Source organism: Aedes aegypti, chromosome 3, assembly GCF_002204515.2.
Source record: "Aedes aegypti strain LVP_AGWG chromosome 3, AaegL5.0 Primary Assembly, whole genome shotgun sequence".
In the NCBI taxonomy this organism is placed as follows: domain Eukaryota; kingdom Metazoa; phylum Arthropoda; class Insecta; order Diptera; family Culicidae; genus Aedes; species Aedes aegypti.
In genome coordinates, this window is record NC_035109.1 from 248,434,112 (window position 1) to 248,452,248 (window position 18,137).

At 39.6% G+C, this 18,137-nt stretch overlaps 1 protein-coding gene across 1 annotated transcript in view; it reads right to left on the reverse strand.

Annotated features, from left to right (window-relative positions):
• LOC5565213 (transmembrane and TPR repeat-containing protein 1) overlaps positions 1-18,137 on the reverse strand; it is a 790,448-nt gene that overhangs the window by 124,698 nt on the left and 647,613 nt on the right. Inside the window, exons 7-8 of the mRNA XM_021851740.1 lie at positions 2,213-2,533; positions 1,920-2,109 (exon numbers count right to left, since the gene is read on the reverse strand). Of these exons, the coding sequence (XP_021707432.1) occupies positions 1,920-2,109; positions 2,213-2,533 (511 nt within the window). The remainder of the gene's footprint in view (positions 1-1,919; positions 2,110-2,212; positions 2,534-18,137) is intronic.

Consider the following 18,137-nt stretch of genomic DNA (forward strand, 5'->3'; position numbering starts at 1 on the left):
GAAAACAGTAAATTGACAAGGAAAGTTCGCTGTTATTCATCAAGGGAACGTTCATAGAATATTTCGCTGCATATCAAGCTCTGTCCCAGTTTGGACGTAACACTTGCTGAAAATTACTTGACAAAAGAATGATTTTTTTTGCAAAATATCAAAAGCTCTATTAATGCGACTTAATTCAAAAATAGCCTTTATACGAGAGCAGCTTATTTTTCGTTTAAAATGTTTCAGACTCTAACGCAAAAAATCTTTTCACAGCACAGTTCAAATGAACAACGCATCTTTAAAAAAAAAATATTTGTGGCAAATCTTTTCAACGGTTCAATATAAATTCTAATTTTGGAAGTGTACATCAAAAACACCGTCTATTATCGAGAAAAGGGAAAATTTGTGATTGAAATAATATATTTTCCAGCATATCTCGTAAGGAGATCACGCGTTTGCCCCAAAAAAAAGTATATATTGAATATTGGCAGGTTCTGAAATAATTATAATTCTAACAACAACATCCTGGCAAGAATTGATAATAAAAATGGTTCACAATTAGCTTTACTAAGTAATAAAATTAATAACAGTATAAACATAAAGAACAGCCTATTTTTAAAAGAAGGCAAAATTTACAAATAAAACAATACAAGAATTGACGCCAAAAATTATTGCGACAATGACTGGTTCCCCCGAAAAGTGGTGACGAGAAAGAACGATAAACAGTCAAAAGAAGGAAGTATTCTGTCATTTTCGGCTTTACACATGTTGGCAAAAATGCTGAAGACGGTAAAACTCGAAAGAACCGCCAATTAAATAAAGAAGGGTGCATATTAGATGGTCAGTTCGTTCACCCCCCTGAAATGTATATAGTTACGACAATTATGGGTGCTAAAAATTTTCCGGGGGAGTGGGCTAGTCGAGGAAACGGGATATTCGGGAGATGGCATTCGGGGAAACGACATTCGGGGAAAAGTAGCACAACTCATCAAAGTAACTGCAGTAATCGATTTCTCTTTTCGCTGATAATTTGAGCAGATCAATGTTTTCGATTGCCGCCCTTTTGTCAGTTGTATACAAAAATACTTAAAAAATATAACTCCAAAGAACAGCCTATGCATAAAAGAAGGAGAAATTTATTGAAATTTAAAATCAACAGTTTTCAAACCTATAATAATGGTAACATCATATTTAGGAAATAAAAATAGAACAATTAAAAGAAGGGTAAATTTGTGCTAAATATATAAAAATCTTCAGTGCAAAAATTTTTTCGAATAGCGAAACTTAAAAGAAGAATTAATATATGAAAGAAGAGTAATTTCTGGATAAATAATAAAATACTATTGGAAATAACTTTCCTAATATGCTTAAATTTATTCAAGAGTGAATGATTGTTGAATAGAGTGTCATTTTGTATCAATTGACTCCAAAACAAGCCTTGTGTCATCAGAAAGATTTAATAGAAACGTAAAAACGAAAATTGAGAAATTCTTGGTTTCAGACTCATTATGCCAAACGACTATTATGCCAAACGACCATTATGCCAAACAACCATTATGCCAAACGACTTTATGCCAAATGACCATTATGCCAAACGACTTTATGCCAAACGGCTTTATGCCAAACGACTTTATGCCAAATGATCTACCACCGAAAATTTCAGTGACGACTTCCTTCGGAAGGGAAGTAAAGCCGTTGGTCCCGAGATGAACTAGCCCAGGGTTAAAAATCTCGTTAATAAAGATAAAAAAAAATATCGTTATTCAACTCAGGCCTGTGAATCGCTAGGACTACAAAGAAAAAAGCCAGAACTGGCCACCCTGATGCCGATGATAGATACCTATATCCAAGCTCGGCCAAAGAGTGGATCCGTTTCCGCTTCAAACCGCCCCGTGGCTCGCTTTCTCGCGGCGATAAATAATTGATATTTTAATTACCTCGAAATCCATCATGCCCCTGTAGACAAACAGCAGCGCAGCAAAGAACGCAATAAACGTGAGCAAATTCCGGGGATCACTTATTGATGTGACTAATGGTATCGATCCCATCTGCCAGTCGTGGCTGAGCGTCGACGGACACAGCAGAAGCCACCAGTTGAAGGCGGCCAGGTAGCAGAACGTCAGCAGTCTGTGTGGGGAAAAAACAAAAAAGAAGATTAAATTTGTTTGCGGCTTTTTCCGACAGCCATCATCACATCAAAGCAGATTTGTGCACAGAACACAACACATACCGCACGTAGAGGTTTGGGTGGAATGCCGTCGGGTTGTCCTGCTGCGAGAACTTGGGCAGCGATCCTTGCAGCAGCGCTAGCCGTACCGCCAGAAGCACTCCCATCGAGAGCAGAACACGTGACACTCGACGGCCGAATTGATGCGTTTCCTCACTCCACCTCACGTCCAGGATGGTTTTCTTGAGTGAAGCCCAGTTACGGTACACGTCGTACGCCACGTTCAGAAGGAACACCGTAATGCCGGTTTCTTTGGCTAGCATGCTTAGGCCACCGAGAATGATGCTCAGCCAGAGTGAGTTGCTGTCCGGTTCGTCTCCATGGCTGGAAAGAAAAATGAAGGAAAATAACGCAAAAAATTAATCAATGCGAAAGTTAACTATCTTAAGTTGAAAGATAGAGTCTTCTAGCAACAAATACGGGGGCAGTAGGAACGAGAACCCAGGAGTTTAACAAATTTGAAGGCTATTTCACTGATCTTACTGTTTCTGTTCGAAATGAACCACGGCGACCGTATTCAGTTTAAAGATCAAAGTTGTGGTTTACCCGTTTCCTTTGTTTAGTGCATATCGTTCTATTTAATTTCTTTAGAGAAATATTGAAGTATTTTTTTATACGGTTAGCATTTCCAGCCATTTTGCAAAGAACCTTTATAAGAAAAAGATACCGCTATTTATACTGTAGTATTGTGTTGTTGTATGAATTAAGAGTAGGCCATGCTGGAGAGCGATGACAGAAGGAGGAGTAAATAAAGCATTGTGATTCTATATTCCAAAACCTAAAGCTGTATTTTCACTCTGCTACATTGGCGACGATATGAAACATGAAAAAAACGAAAAAATCCATCAACTTGTTTTATAAAAAAAAGGTTTCTGAATACAATAGGATCGACCAGATGTAGGAGATTCGTCTCAGTCCTTCTGGCAGTTCAGTACACCCCAGATGAAGGGAAATGCAAAGGAAGCAAAACGATTCAGTTTGCAATCGAAAGGTCCAGATGTAGTAAATATAACACTTTATGTTTCTCACAGATAAGTCTATTGAGAAATAAATGTGATTCATAGTTGGTTTAATTACGTTATAGATACTAAAAAGATACTACTTCTCATAAAGTTTCTTGACATCCATTTTTTTCTAATTTTATGACATTTATCGTAGTTTCCAAAAAGGCATAGAAGTACTGACGGTGATCGTCTTTTACATAATATAACGTTCAAGAATGAAGAATGGACAAGAAAGAACCAAATTTTATGTAGAAGCAGGAGCTTGATCAGTAATGATTGTAGGAAAAACGTAAGGTACATAATTCAAATATAAAAGGGGAGAAAGCAGTAACTAAATGAAGCAAAGTATACTGTTCGTTACTCACATATTAATAATAAAATACTTATATTTGAATTCCATCAATGTATAGATGATTCAAGAGATCCTGTGGTTCAAATGAAATAATTTCAATATCACTGACGTCAATACTACAAGGAAACACCCAAAGATGACGTGCTTAAAACTTTCTGGCAGAGAGATCAACCGTTCGTACTATGAAGCATTCCCGATGGGAATCTTGATATGGTTCAACACATATTCCAGTATAGATTATTTAACTTGCACACTAGTTTATAAATTGTATTGTATTAATTTTAATTTATGGAAAAAAGGAGAGATGTAGTATTGTGTTGTTGTATGAATTAAGAGTAGGCCATGCTGGAGAGCGATGACAGAAGGAAGAGTAAATAAAGCATTGTGATTCTATATTCCAAAACATAAAGCTGTATTTTCACTCTTCTACATATACCTATTGAAGAAAATAGTTTTCAATCCTCAAGAGGTCGCCATTTGTGAGGTATACTTTTAAGGCTTCTATTTATAAGGTCCGAAGTCGTTTTTACTGTGAACAAGATTCACCGCATCAGCTTTATTAGATCATAATCCAGAAACAAGAAGCATATTTTAGAAGTTAGGAGATCTGCTACTCCACCGATTCGGAATCGTTCACCTCCTAGATATCGAAAGGTAAGCACATGACTTCAGAAAGATCAAAAAGGTCGTACACTTCTGGTTAATTATCAGAGCTCCAAGTCTGAAAGAATTCCTGTTAGAGCTGCTGTTCCTCAAGGCTGCATTTTGGGACCAATATTTTACAATACCTTCATATTTGACTTACCTGAGTTACCTCAGGGATGTCAAGAATATTTGTTTGCGGATGACACAGGCCTCTTCGTCAAAGGACGAAACCTGCGTGTCACATGTACCTTGTAGATTGCAAAAAGTTTTCAAAAAAGCAAAAATGGAAGAATTCTCCTAATGTTTTCAAAACTCAACTAATAATATACCCTCATAATCAAAAGCTCAGGCATCGTAGTAATGTAGGTTACCTAGTTTATAAAAGCAATTCTCGCTAAAACCAGGCCGCCATCAGCACCCATCGTTAGAATTCCAATTTTATGTCACTGATCGCTAGTTTTCGATAAAACTTAAGGGTAATCCTTTCTGTTTTCTCAAATTGGTGGACCCCTCGTACGCAAGCTAGCTGAACAGTTTGCGAAAAAGCTCATTTATTATAAATCTTGGCTATTTCTTCACGTCATATGTCTCATATTTCGCTTGGAACACATTGCAAACTTAGTGGCATCGTAGAGAGAAAGAATATAGTTTTCATTTAAACTTGAAAAAATTTTGGCGACCATTTTGAATGTTGATAGAAAAATCGTTTTTTCACCATTAGCGCACCACTAGTTTTGAATTCTGAGATCACCATCAGAAAGCTGAGGAAAAATTGCGTAAGATAGGTTACAGAAACTAGGTGAGCAATGGTATTTATCCTATCAAATGAACGATTTCCTAAATCATGTTATACGATTTTGACGTATATGACGACTGCAATGAATACAAACATAATTTTTTGTACAACAAAGAAAGAAGATTTCAACCTTCGGTGTTTTATTCTAGTCGAGTAAAGAATAAGAATATTATTTTGAGAGATAAAATTTGGTGGTCATCTTGGATTTTGACGCCATCTTGATTTTAAGTAGAAGATTGAATTTTTCACATTGATAGCACTCAGCGTGTCGAATTTAGAGGCTACCAATAAAAAAAGGTTACGTATACTCTTTTTCTCATTATTCTTCATTTTTCTGACGTTACGTCCTTACTGTAACCGAGCTTGATACTCAGATTTATTAGTTATAAATCCAGGTTATTAAACAGGATTTTTTTTTAATAATGCGATTTCTGACAACATATCTTTGAATAAAGTAATAATGAAAAAATAATTTCAATAAATGAATACCGTTCTAAATATTGATTGTAATAAACAAACATTTTTTTTACCATATGCACAGTTGTTCATTGAATGAAGTTTATAGATCGCGCGTCGGGGCATGAGTAAGTCTTATGGTAATATCTGTAGTTTTAAAGAAAAACATTGAAAAAGTGCATTAATTTAGAATGGAAATCTTAAATTTTGAAGCAAAAAAACATCCTTGATTTTCTGAGCCATAAAGTATCGTTTTTAGTACCGCCCAACATGCATGTGAAATATAGGGAAATTGAAAGATGAGAAGCACGTTTTGTTCTAATGTGGACGTAATGCCGAAACGCAGGTGTATCATTTCGAGGTTAGAAAATCTGGCGGCTATCTTGGACTTCGACGCCATCTTGGGTTTTAGCAGTTGTATGATTGTTTACCATCTCAGTGCTCATCATGTTGAATTAGGTGGCCTCCGTTACAAAAACAATCAGATTCTATCTTTCTTATCTTATCTCAGCTGTTCATCTGATTGTTCATTTCTATCAATGATTTAAGACCAAATAAATGAAAGAAATAATGCTAGTTTTCAATCGAAGATATCATTCAGGTAGCAAATAAGCGTAAAAAAATCCTTTTTGATAATTTGTTTTAAAGTTAGTTAAGCTGAGGGGCTGGCTCTGTTCGAGTAGGGACGTAATGCCAGGATAAAGAAGAACAAGAAGAAGAGTAAGTTTAACAGTAGCATTAAAATTCAACATGTTGAGTGCTTACAAGATGAAAACTCATTCTACTACTTATAACCAAGATGGCGTCAAAATCCAAGATGGCCGCCAGATTTTTTCACTCAAAATAATACTCCTATTCTTCATCTGCAACAAATAATACACCAACGATTGAAAGCTTGTTTCTTTGTTGAAAAAATAATGATGTTTGCATCGATTGCACTCGCCATATACGTCAAAATAGTAAAACATGATTGCTCACTTACAAACTAGGTAACCGTTATGTAGTTCACGTTGCCTGAACTACATCTAAACGAACATTATCAGTACAGTGTCCTTAACGGTTAGATAGATTTGCTAATTTCCCTAAAATGTCAAAATACTAGCTGAAACGTTGTGAACATGTAACATAAACCACTAGATTGTGCTGAGGTCACTATATACCCTTGAAAGTTACATATATCAAAGCGAAAATTACGGAATTCGGACTCATAGGACTGAAAGGTTAGCAAAATAGACATTTGACTGATATCAGACTTACATTTGAGCAGGAAAGGGAACTAAAATTACTGAAAAACTTATGGGATACAGAGGTTCACCCAACGCACTACACGTAGCTCACAACCAATATGAATTATTGAAACCAAGATAAGAACTAATGTATGAATTTGTGTAACGTTCCATAGGAAAATTATATTCTCCCCTGACAACTGATCTGGTGTAATTATTTCTGTTCCGAAGAATTATAATTTTGGAAATTCCCGTTGTGTTATATCTAACATCTTTATTTAAAAATTGAGTTGATATCGCACGATATATTAAAAAAAAAGACAATTTGCACCATATTCAGCCAAAGGCTGCACAGACTTAACAATCACTAACATTAGGCAACGGAAAACATGAAACACCCAGTAGTCCAGTGATGAATTTATCGTTTGGCGAAAAGTTTCCACCGACTGGAGTGGGAATCGAACCCACGCTACGTGGCATTCACAATACGCCTAAACGACTGACGCCGCTAACCGCATGGCCAAGATACACGAACGCCAAAATTGGTAATTGGATAAGAAAATTTTCGATTGACAAATTGCTAGTGGGACGCTAAGCAGTTGCCCTGAAAAGAATGTAAAGTTTTAAGAATTTCAAACAAGAAAAAATACACACAAATAAATAAAAGGCGATTGTAAACTAAAACCAACCATCAACGGCAAGGAACACAAAGCAAAAACTCTACTTCCACATTTCTTCGCCAAACTTCTTTCCTGGAACAACGTCCTAGAACCAATAAACATAGCCATCTTCCAGAATTCCAAAAACCGAAAGAGGAACTGCTAGCTGTTGTTACAACTGTGCTGCATTCGTAAATAAAGAATAGCAATTTCTCGTTTTGCTGTTGCTGCTTAACGCTTTCCCTGTTGTAGCTCTGTATGCTGTTGCCTTACAATACCATGTTTGCGGATGTCTGGCGGATTGCGGGTTTTGTAGACTGTGGTACACACAGCCATTGGAATCGGTAGAGAAAGGATGTTGTAAGTGCATCTTGAGTAAATTGAAATGAAATTAGTCTGGCTCGGTATATACTGTATGTATTAAAACTCCACGGAACCGTTTCTTGCCATTGTTTTCTAACTTTTGCTTTTGAATATTGCTTACAAAAATATTGTCTTTCAATTTACGGATCCGCTACAAGTGTATGTGCGGAGCAAGGAGAATACAATTTAAGTCAAACAATTACGTTCATTAAACAGCGGAAGTGGTGCAACTTTAAGACCACTGGAAGTCTTCATATTTTCCGTTGCCTTCTTGGGATCGGCTACGGTAAGGCTGCCCGAGCAGAAGAAAATAACTACTGAATACCAAATTGAGGTATTCCATACCAGACAATTTCCAATACTGCATACCTGAATGAGGTATGAATTAGCCCTGCATAAGAGGTAAAATACCTCAAATAATATCTCAAGCATATTCTACGAACACCAAACTGATAACTAGATCAGGTATTGTAATACCTCAATAATACTTGATGGATTTTCATATAAAAATGAAATTTTTCAATTATAGTTCAATACCTCCAGCAGACCTCAATAGCTGTTTAATACCTCAATGAGGTATTCTTAATTGTTTTAAAGATTTTTTTCAATACCATTATAATACCAAATTGAGGTATTGACAACTGAACAATACCTAATTTTGGTATGATACCAAAAAATGGTATGCATAAGTTATTGGGGAGTTATTTGTTCCTCCTCGGGTGGTGGAGCAAACGGTTCACCAGAAATGTTCGTTTTAATTAAAATACTTCTCTTCATTCTTCATGACGTTGCTCTGGTGGCTGATTACTGGAAGACGACGACTCTGACAAGTTCCGGAAAAAGTGAGCAAATGTTGTCTCGAGCAACCAGGCAACGGAAACACCATCTACCGCAGGGTTTCCTAACCGGTGGTGGTACGCGGACCCTAGAGTAGCCGTTACGATTCTTCAGAGGTAACAGTAAAAAATCATAGACTGTCTGGTAAAATTAAAACAAACCTATATAACGTAAACAACAACATTTGTATTTCAAGGATTTTCGTACGGGTTTTATGACACATTGTTTTTTGATGGTTTTATCAGTCAATTAATTCTCATTCAAAAGACAGCAGCAAAGACATTGTCAATCTTGTTGCAACAACAACAAAAACAACAACAGTTTAACACAACTTGAACAGAATGTGACAGTTAGTTTTGAAGCTTTACATTTCAATTTTCGATAACTTTCATCGTGTTGGTAAACATTGCTACATTACCAAATAAATACCATAATTATGGCCGTATTTTTGGGGTCATTTGATGTAAACAACATTTTGTCTTCAGATCCTGAAAGAATAGACCCCTATTTGCTAGTATGGGTTTATTCTTTCAGGATCTGAAGACAGAATTTTGTTTTCTATTCGGGTTTTGAAAGAGCAGTTCGAAATTTTAAGTTACGACCATTCATTTTATCAGCTTGATTTTTCCTTATCGTTCAAGAATCCATCATTGTGAAACTTCAAGCAGTTTCACTGTTTCGAACAGAAATTTTTTGGAAGAAAATGTGTTCACTGTGTTCACAACAATGATTTTGAAAATTTACAAATCTGTCTGGGTTATAGTGGGCCGTGGAATGTCAAAGGGTATCGCAGCTTCCAATATGTGGGATGTGAACCCCTGATCTACCCGCTGACTGCACCCGTGCCGACTAACTTCCAAGTGATTGCAGAAAGTGTTGAATTGACCGCATTCCACCTCGTGTTTAGTTTCATTCCGGCAAATGGCACATAATGGTGCACTGAAAGCTGTAGCATTTCTTCTTTTCTGGTTCTATTCCTTTCAATTTGCTGCTAAACCGTACACACTGAATGTGCAATGAATGGCTTTTTATACCGCACTCTGTACGTTTCTCTTTTTTTTTTCTTCGAGCACTGAATTCATCACAGCCCAAAGTCCGCTTGCCGTGTCGGACGAAATGACTTCGAACTGTTTCAAGAACTTTTGCTAAGAGCATCTTCAGTTTGAATAATTCATTAATTTTTGAACCAGATCCCATCAGCTGAGCTGCACGGTATGAATCCAACCTCGGTTGCGTCGTCGGTCGGTGGCAAGTGCAATCTCTTTGGTAACCGGTAAGTGGACGATGCTTGATGAATTGCTCGGGATGAATGCTGTTTTTAAAAGAATGTTGATTATCTCTTAGTCCCCTTGTAACGCAAACATGTAATGCAAGAAACAAGAGAAACGTTTTTTCATGTTGTAATATAATTTGTTTTTTTCGTGTTTAGAACGGACATTAGTGATTGTTAAAGGATTTCCATCAGAGGAGGGTACCTGATTTTAAAGTTTAATTCACATATTTCACGCGAAAAATGTCAGGTTTTATATTTGTTCACATTCTTGTATGATGATTCTAAATTCTTGCGTAAGGCTAAACAATAATGCAATCTTCTTTTTTCATTCAGAATCGGCTAAATGGGTTATAAAATGTGATCCAGTTTTATTTCTAAGTTGAGTTCCAAGTAACGTGGACCATTTATTAATGGATAATACCTAAAGATTAGTTCACTGGATTATTAGGGATGCAGGATCATCTTTGTTTTGTTTTAACAGATTTTTCCCTGGCGAGTTATTCGTTTCTGCTCGCAGGATCAATGTGTGTTCCTTATAGCACAAGACTGTTGAATAAAATTAGGATTCCATGTCAGGATGCAGTTTCTTTTAAGAAACCTCTAGCAAAAAAATCTCAGCGTTTCGTTCAGGTTGAACACGTAATTTATTAATACATTACATCATAGAGTTTTCGAGGTAAATCAGTCGTGGACTGAAAGTGTCGTTAATCAAGACAATACTAATATATATAGAGTTTTTCCATATAGTCCTCATAGAAAACCCGACGGTAACTCCTCCTGGAATTTATCTTAGAATTAATGTAAATTCTTTTTCAGGTACTTGAGATCGGAAATTCTTTAAGTATTATTTGAAAACACAAAGATTACCCATGAATCAAGGTTTCCTTAAAGATTCCACTATAAAACACTTCAAAAAATTTTCATGAATTCCACTTGTGACACGTTAAGGTCCAAAAATTTCTTTCGAATATTGTTCTTTAAATTTGTTCAGGAATATCACTCCAAATTCTTCAAGCGGTTGTTCTAGGAATACTAGGATTTCAAAGCAGTCTGCATATTGCTGATGTCGATAATGATGATCACGTAGAAAAAAGAACGGTGCTAAATGTTGATAATGGTAATCACGTTGAAGCGATGCTAAATTATTATGAATAATAATTGTTTAAATATTTTGAATTGGAATGCTCGCGCTTTGAATAGTTTAGATGACGAGCTGTTTAATTTTTTAACTGCTAATAACATACATATAGCAGTTATCTCTAAAAGTTATTTGAAACCTGGATCTAAACTCATAAGAGATCAAAACTTTTTTGTTTATTGTACGGATTGACTAGAAGGAGCTAATGAGAGTGCTTACTACAGTAAAATACGTCTGATCTCTTTGAACCATTGAATGGGAATAAATTAGTAGAGAAATTGTACCAGTTATGGCTATAGTGGTCCCCTATTTGACCAGATGTGTTTTCTCGAAAACTTTCACATCAAGATATATTTGATATATCAAACTATTTAAACCCAAGGAATGATTGAAAATTATAAGATAATCAAATTCTCACGTATGGTGAAATAAAAGTTCACTATCATTGGATGCTTCCCTAGCAAGATTAATGCCTTTGAAGTTTTATTACAATCTTATAAGTTAGATTCCGTACTGTTTCACCTTAACTCGAAGACCTAGTTTGTTCCGGAAGTACTCCATATTGACACGTCCTAGCGGCTTGGTTAGAATGTCAGCCACCATCTCGTTGGTTTGAATGTAGGTAACTGCAATTGTCCCATTTCGGTAGAGGTCTTTGTTGAAATGGAATCGGGTGTCCACGTGTTTCGAGCATTAGTGGACGGAATCTTGTTTCAGCTGCTTGATACAACTTTGGTTGTACTCTCTAATCGTAAAGGGGTACGTCACTTTTTCGCCAATCGACTTGAACAACTTCAAAATCTGAAGTTGTTCCTGGCCACTATCTGTCGGGGAGATATATTCTGTTTCAGTGCTACGAATGTCTGCTTCCATGCTGCCCATGCAATTGGTGCTCTGCGAAGTTGAAACAGGAATGCGGTGATCGATTTCCAATCCTTTGAATTTCCAGCCGGGCACGGTAAATGGCTTGGCATGGCTTACCATTGGTACCTCGTGCACCTGCAGAAATAAAATAGACCCCTTTATGTGATCCTTAACCTCTTGCCCAGCAACTCCTATTCCTACCTCCTCGTGATACTGGCCGGGGTACGAGTAACCTTAGGGACGATCGGGTAACCGACCCTGGTGGGAACTTTGGTCGTATGCTGACAGGGAAGAGACAGGGAAAAGGCTTTTGCTTCAGCAAACCTGGAGCGACTGTACTCCATGTTAGGAGCGGCTCACAACAGCGTCTGTTCCCCATGTCAGGGGCGGCTGATCATCGTCCGAGTGCCAGAGAAGGAATCTTAGCTAAACTGCGCACTACGGTCTTCCGAACATTCAAGGGGAATGGTCCTCCGGAAATTTATGGGGTTGGTGTCAGGCCTTGCAAGCCAGCTGTAAAAAAATCAAGCAACGAATAATCAACGAAAGAATACGGACCGGGACAATCGGCGAAGACCACAGCGACGTAAAGGGACTAGCGATTGGAAGCTCGTTACGTGGAACTGCAAATCTCTCAACTTCATCGGAAGCACACGCATTCTCGCTGACGTGTTGAAGGACTACAGATTCGGCATCGTAGCATTACAGGAAATGTGTTGGAAGGGATCAATGGTGCGAACGTATAGAGGTACCATACCATACCATCTACCAGAGCTGCGGCAACACACGCGAGCTGGGAACAGCTTTTATAGTGATGGGTGATATGCAGAGGCGCGTGATCGAGTGGTGGCCGATCAATGAGAGAGCCGGTTCTTCAACTTCAGCAAAATAAACGTGCACAGCCCTCACTCCGGAAGCACTGATGATGGTGAAGACGCTTTTTACGCGCAGCTCGAACGCGAGTATGGCAGTTGCCCAAGCCATGACGTCAAAATCATCATAAGAGATCTAAACGCCCAGGTTGGCCAGGAGAAGGAATTCAGACCGACTACTGGGAAGTTCAGCGCCCACTGGCTGACGAACGCAAACTGCTTACGACTTAATAATTTCGCCGCCTTCAAGAATATGAGCATTCGTAGCACCTACTTCCAACACAACCATTCGTACCGATACACCTGGAGATCACCACAGCAGACAGAAACACAAAGCGACCACGTTCTGATTGATGGACGGCACTTCACCGTCATTATCGACGTCAGGACGTATCGTATCGCAAACATCGACTCTGACCACTTTCTGGTGATGGTTAAACTGCGCCCAAAACTTTCCGTCGTTAGCAACGTACGCACAGCACCTGGAAGTTGCATTACAGGAAGAGGGTGAGCTGGATAAAGCCACTCTTGAGGAATGCTGGAGAATAGCATTTTGACGGACGAGCGCAAGATGTTCGAAAAGTGGAAGCAGCACTTCGACGAATACCTGAATGGCGCTGAGAGCACAGGCAATGAATGATGGGACAATGGAGGAAATGCCTTCGTCAGTACTGCGGGCGATGGAAACCAACCAGGCCCCACTTTGAGGGAGAATAAGTATGCCATTCACCAGCTCAAGAACAATAAAGCTGCTGGTAAGGATGGTATCGGAGCTGCATTCATAGAGATGGGTCCAGAGAGGCTGGACATTTGTCTGCACCAGCTGATAGGCACAATTTAGGAATGAGAACAGCTAACGGTGGAGTGGAAGGAACGGGTAATATGCCCAATCTACAAGAAAGACGACAAGTTAGATTGTGAGAACCAATGCACTCTGCAAAGTATTATCCTAGATCATCTTCGTCGTCTGTCACCTGTAGTAGATGAGTTCGTGGGAAGGTATCAAGTCGGCTTCGTTGACGGTCTATCAACAACGGACCAAATCTTCACTGAACGGCAAATCCTCCAAAAATGTCGTGAACACCAGGTCCCAAGGCATCACCTTTTAATCGATTACAAAGCGGCATACGAAGGTATCGAACGCGTAGAGCTATGGAAAATTATGGGCGAGAACAGATTTCCCGGGAAGCTCACGAGACTGATAAGAGCGACGATGGAAGGTGTGCAAATTTGTGTGAAGATTTCTGGTGAACATCCCAGTTCGTTTGGATTCCGCCGGGGACTACAACAAGGTGATGGACTTTCGTGCCTGTTGTTTAATATTGCGCTAGAAGGTGTTAGGTGGAGAGCTGGGCCTCAAAGCCGGGGTACGATTTTACGAGATACAGTCAATTTGTTTGCTTCGCGGATGATATGGATATTGTCGGCCGAACATTTGAAAAGGTGGCAGATCTGTACACCCGCCCGAAACGCGAGGCAGCAAAGGTTGGACTGTTGGTGAATGCGAACAATACAAATTACATGCTAGCTGGTGGGGCGAGCGCGACAGGGCTCGCCTAGGTAGCAGTAATACGATAGACGGGGATACCTTCGAGGTGGTGGACGAGCTCGTCTACCTCGGATCCTTGTTGACAATAACGTTAGTCATGAAATACGGAGGCGCATCATCAGTAGAAATCAGGCCTACTATGGCCTCCACAAGAAGCTGCGGTCAAAGAAGATTCACACCCGCATCAAATGTACCGCTCATAAGGCCGGTAGTCCTCTACGGGCATGAAACATGGACGATGCTCGAGGAGGACTTGCAAGCACTTGGAGTTTTCTAACGTCGTGTGCTTAGGACGATCTTTGGCGCTGTGCAGGAAAACGGCTAAGGATGATTGAATGTTGCATGTTGAAATAGAGATGTCCGACCGACTGTTGATTGTGGACACACAGCAGACCACGGACTAAACTTTGATATTTGTCCTTGAATGTAAGTTAATCGCACTCCTCCTTTTGCTGGATAAAGCCAGGCTTCGTCGGCACTCTTAAAGGTTTTGCATCTTCCAAACCGAATTGACTCACCAGTTTCTTGATATAGGTCTCTTGACTCAAGTCGAAATCTTTGTTTGTGTGCTCGATTTGAGTCCCCTGAAAGTGTCTCGCATATCCATGAACCGTCAACCTGAAGTGTTTTTTCAGGTAGGATAGCAGACTGTTGTACATTTTCTGGCTCGGGGTTTATCACCAACATGTCGTCTACATACAAAAGAATATATCTATATTTACCATCCATAGTCCAACGTACAAGCAGGGATCAGCATTTGATGGTTTGAATTTGATCTGGCGAAAAAACTAATAGATCTTATACTTGTTTTTAATTATGAATTGTGGTTTACGGCTAACCAGCCGAGTGGAAGTTTAACAACTACCGAAAAGCTAAACATTACATATAATTTGCAATTGGATTAGATGGACAAATGGATGTGAAGATTTACGAAAAAGTTACACGTCTTCTCAGTGAGAATCGAACTCACGACTCCCCCTTAGCTTTTCGGTAGTTGTTAATAGATCTTCTTAGTCCACATTATTGCTGACTACTTGAGGCCACACAAGCTTTTTTTCAAGCAACACAAATTTACCGAGTTGGTTTCGAATAATTCGGGAGGCTCCTGCATAAAAATCCTCTCTTCCAATTCACCGTAGAGGTACGCTGTCTTGACATCTAAGTGCTTCACCAGTAAATTCTGTCGCCCAGCAATGGCCAATAGTACTCCCAGGGTAACTTGTTTCACGACAGGTGCAAACACTACATCATAATCGCAGTCGTACTTCTGGATAAATCCTCGGGCAACCAGGCGTGCTTTTAAGCGAATACTTCACCTTGGTCGCCTTAGTAGTGAACTACCTCACCCCATTCGCACATCTCTACTTACAAACAGCTTATGTGTCTTCGGGTATATCAGCCGGTAGCCCTTGTGATTATCCTAGTATCCAACGAAGATCATCTTCACCACTCCTGGATTCAGCTTCGATCTCTTCTCTTTGGGAACATGAACGAACGCCAGTGTTCGGAAAACTTACAAATGAGCCAAAATCGGTTCCTCTCCATGCCACTGTTCGTATGGCGTTTGGAAGTCTGCAATCCGCAGCCGTTGGAAGAAGATTTTGTAGATAGTTTGCTGTATTGTAGTTTGCTTCTGCCCAAAACTGGTATGGTAGCTTCCACACGTCGCTGTGGATCCAATCCAGAATTGCTTTTGATTTTTGTTTTGCAGTCGATACAGCACTCGCTCGTACCACTTCGAGAATCGCAGACATTGATTGTGATGCCAGTTGCTAGCTCCAACATCTCCAGTTTAATAATAGCTTCGCTGTCTCGATGTCCTAGCTTCCGGTGGCAACCGTGCACGCAGGCAGTCTGCTGACATACCTTCATCGCCTGCACCGCTTGATGGATATTGTTCACGTAATACAGTCCGCTTCGTGGCCGCAACCAATCCACCTTTCTCGAAGGTGCATTTTCATTTTCCCGATGCTGTTTTGATACAGATGTATCATCAAATAGATAAGTTACATTATTACAGCGAATGGTGCCAATATTCCTACATTTTTGGAATGTCTAGGGTACGGGGTCCCAGATAGCCGCAGCGGTAAACGCGCAGCTATTCAGTATGACCAAGCTGAGGGTCGTGGGTTCGAATCCCACCGGTCGAAGATCTTTTCGGATTGGAAATTTTCTCGACTTCCCAGGGCATAGAGTATCTTCGTACTTGCCACACGATATACACATGTAAAAATGGTCATTGGCATAGTAAGCCTCTCAGTTAATAACTGTGGAAGTGCTCACAAGAACACTAAGCTGAGAAGCAGGCTCTGTCCCAGTGGGGACGTAACGCCAGAAAGAAGAAGAAGAAGGGTACGTTTTCCTGAAACCATTAAAAATCACTTGGTTCAGTCTGTCTGTACACCGACCAAATGGAAGGATTCTCCGGAATCTATGATCCACTACGAAGGTCCTCATCCATCTGCAGCCCGTGGTCTTTGGCTTTCTGGTGACTTCGCTGCCTCGGAAAATCTTTCTTCGCTTCTTCCGCGCTCTGCTCTACCATCCATTGACGACAATCTTTTTGTTTATACCCGGGCTTCTGACAAAAGTGGCACTGAACTTGCGTCTTCTTGAATTCCGTTCTCAACGCTGAATCCAGACTACTTGAAGGCCGATGCCGATAATTACATCGAAATGAGCAATCAGTTCGATGCTCTAGACAAATTTTCCGAACACCAAATCGAAGCAGTCTCTAGACCAGCCTCTTTGATTCAAATGAGGAAGCAAAAACTGCCGCCTATCGTGGCCATTTGTTCCGAATTTGTGGGATTTAGACAGGAGATTTTGAACTTCATTAGGGGAATCAAGGTTTCCTTCCAAATCGCAAAAAAAGGAGACTGTCACGTTTTGCCGGGAACTCTTAAAGATTGTGAACTTCTTCTTAAACATCTTGAAGAGAAGAAGCACATTTTTTTTACTTATGATGAAAAATCTGAACGTTTGTTCAAAGTCATCTTGAAATGTCTCTCAAGTGACTATAAGTCACCTGAAGAAATCAAAAATGGAATAAATGATTTACCTGGATTTTCACCAGCCCAAGTAATCATTATGAAAAAGAGAACCTAACCTGGCATTCTTCAGAACGGGATTTCTCAAGATACCTTTTTACTTTAACAAAAGTTATTATTGAAGCTTGAGAAAAAGTAAGACTTATGTTTGATGTTCTTGTGACATGGGAACAATTCTAGAAATCTTGATCGAATATGGAAGATTTAGAAAAAAAGTTTTATGTCAGATTAATTTTCGTAGCAAAACAGTTGTCAGATTTGTTTTCATTACCGGTGGGTTACTGGCTCCCCTCTGTCCCCCTCTGACTACACCCATGCCAAACGGTGCACACATTCGATACTTGTCAAAACTTGGGAGCAATACCTCCAGCTGGGACCGGCTGTAAACTCAAATGAAAACTTTTTAATTGACAAAATTGTACCCGAAGCCGGTACAGGTTGTGAAAGAGCGAATTTTTGCTTTTTTCCACCTTGCTTCTACCAAGGCATTAGAGAAGTCTGAAAGTTGGGCAAGCCGTCAGCAATTTCATAATGTCCACTGCAGGAGGGAACGACACCCCAGACTACTGGAATGTTCCGCACTAGGGTTTGTTTGCTGCGTCTACTATCCAAAAAATGTAACGATGGTCAAAGGACAGACGCATATCCAGCCTTTGGCTCAGCTGTATCGTTAAAAATCGCGTAGCTTGGAATGGTCGTAGCTTCGGAACGATTCAACAAAAGTTCCTATCTTCTCTTCATTTATCCTTTCTAACAGAGTCACCCCTGAGGATGCGGGTTGTTGTTTTTACGTAGTGTCCTCTGGTCAGAAGCAGACACTCGGAGACATCTCCCACTCTCTCTT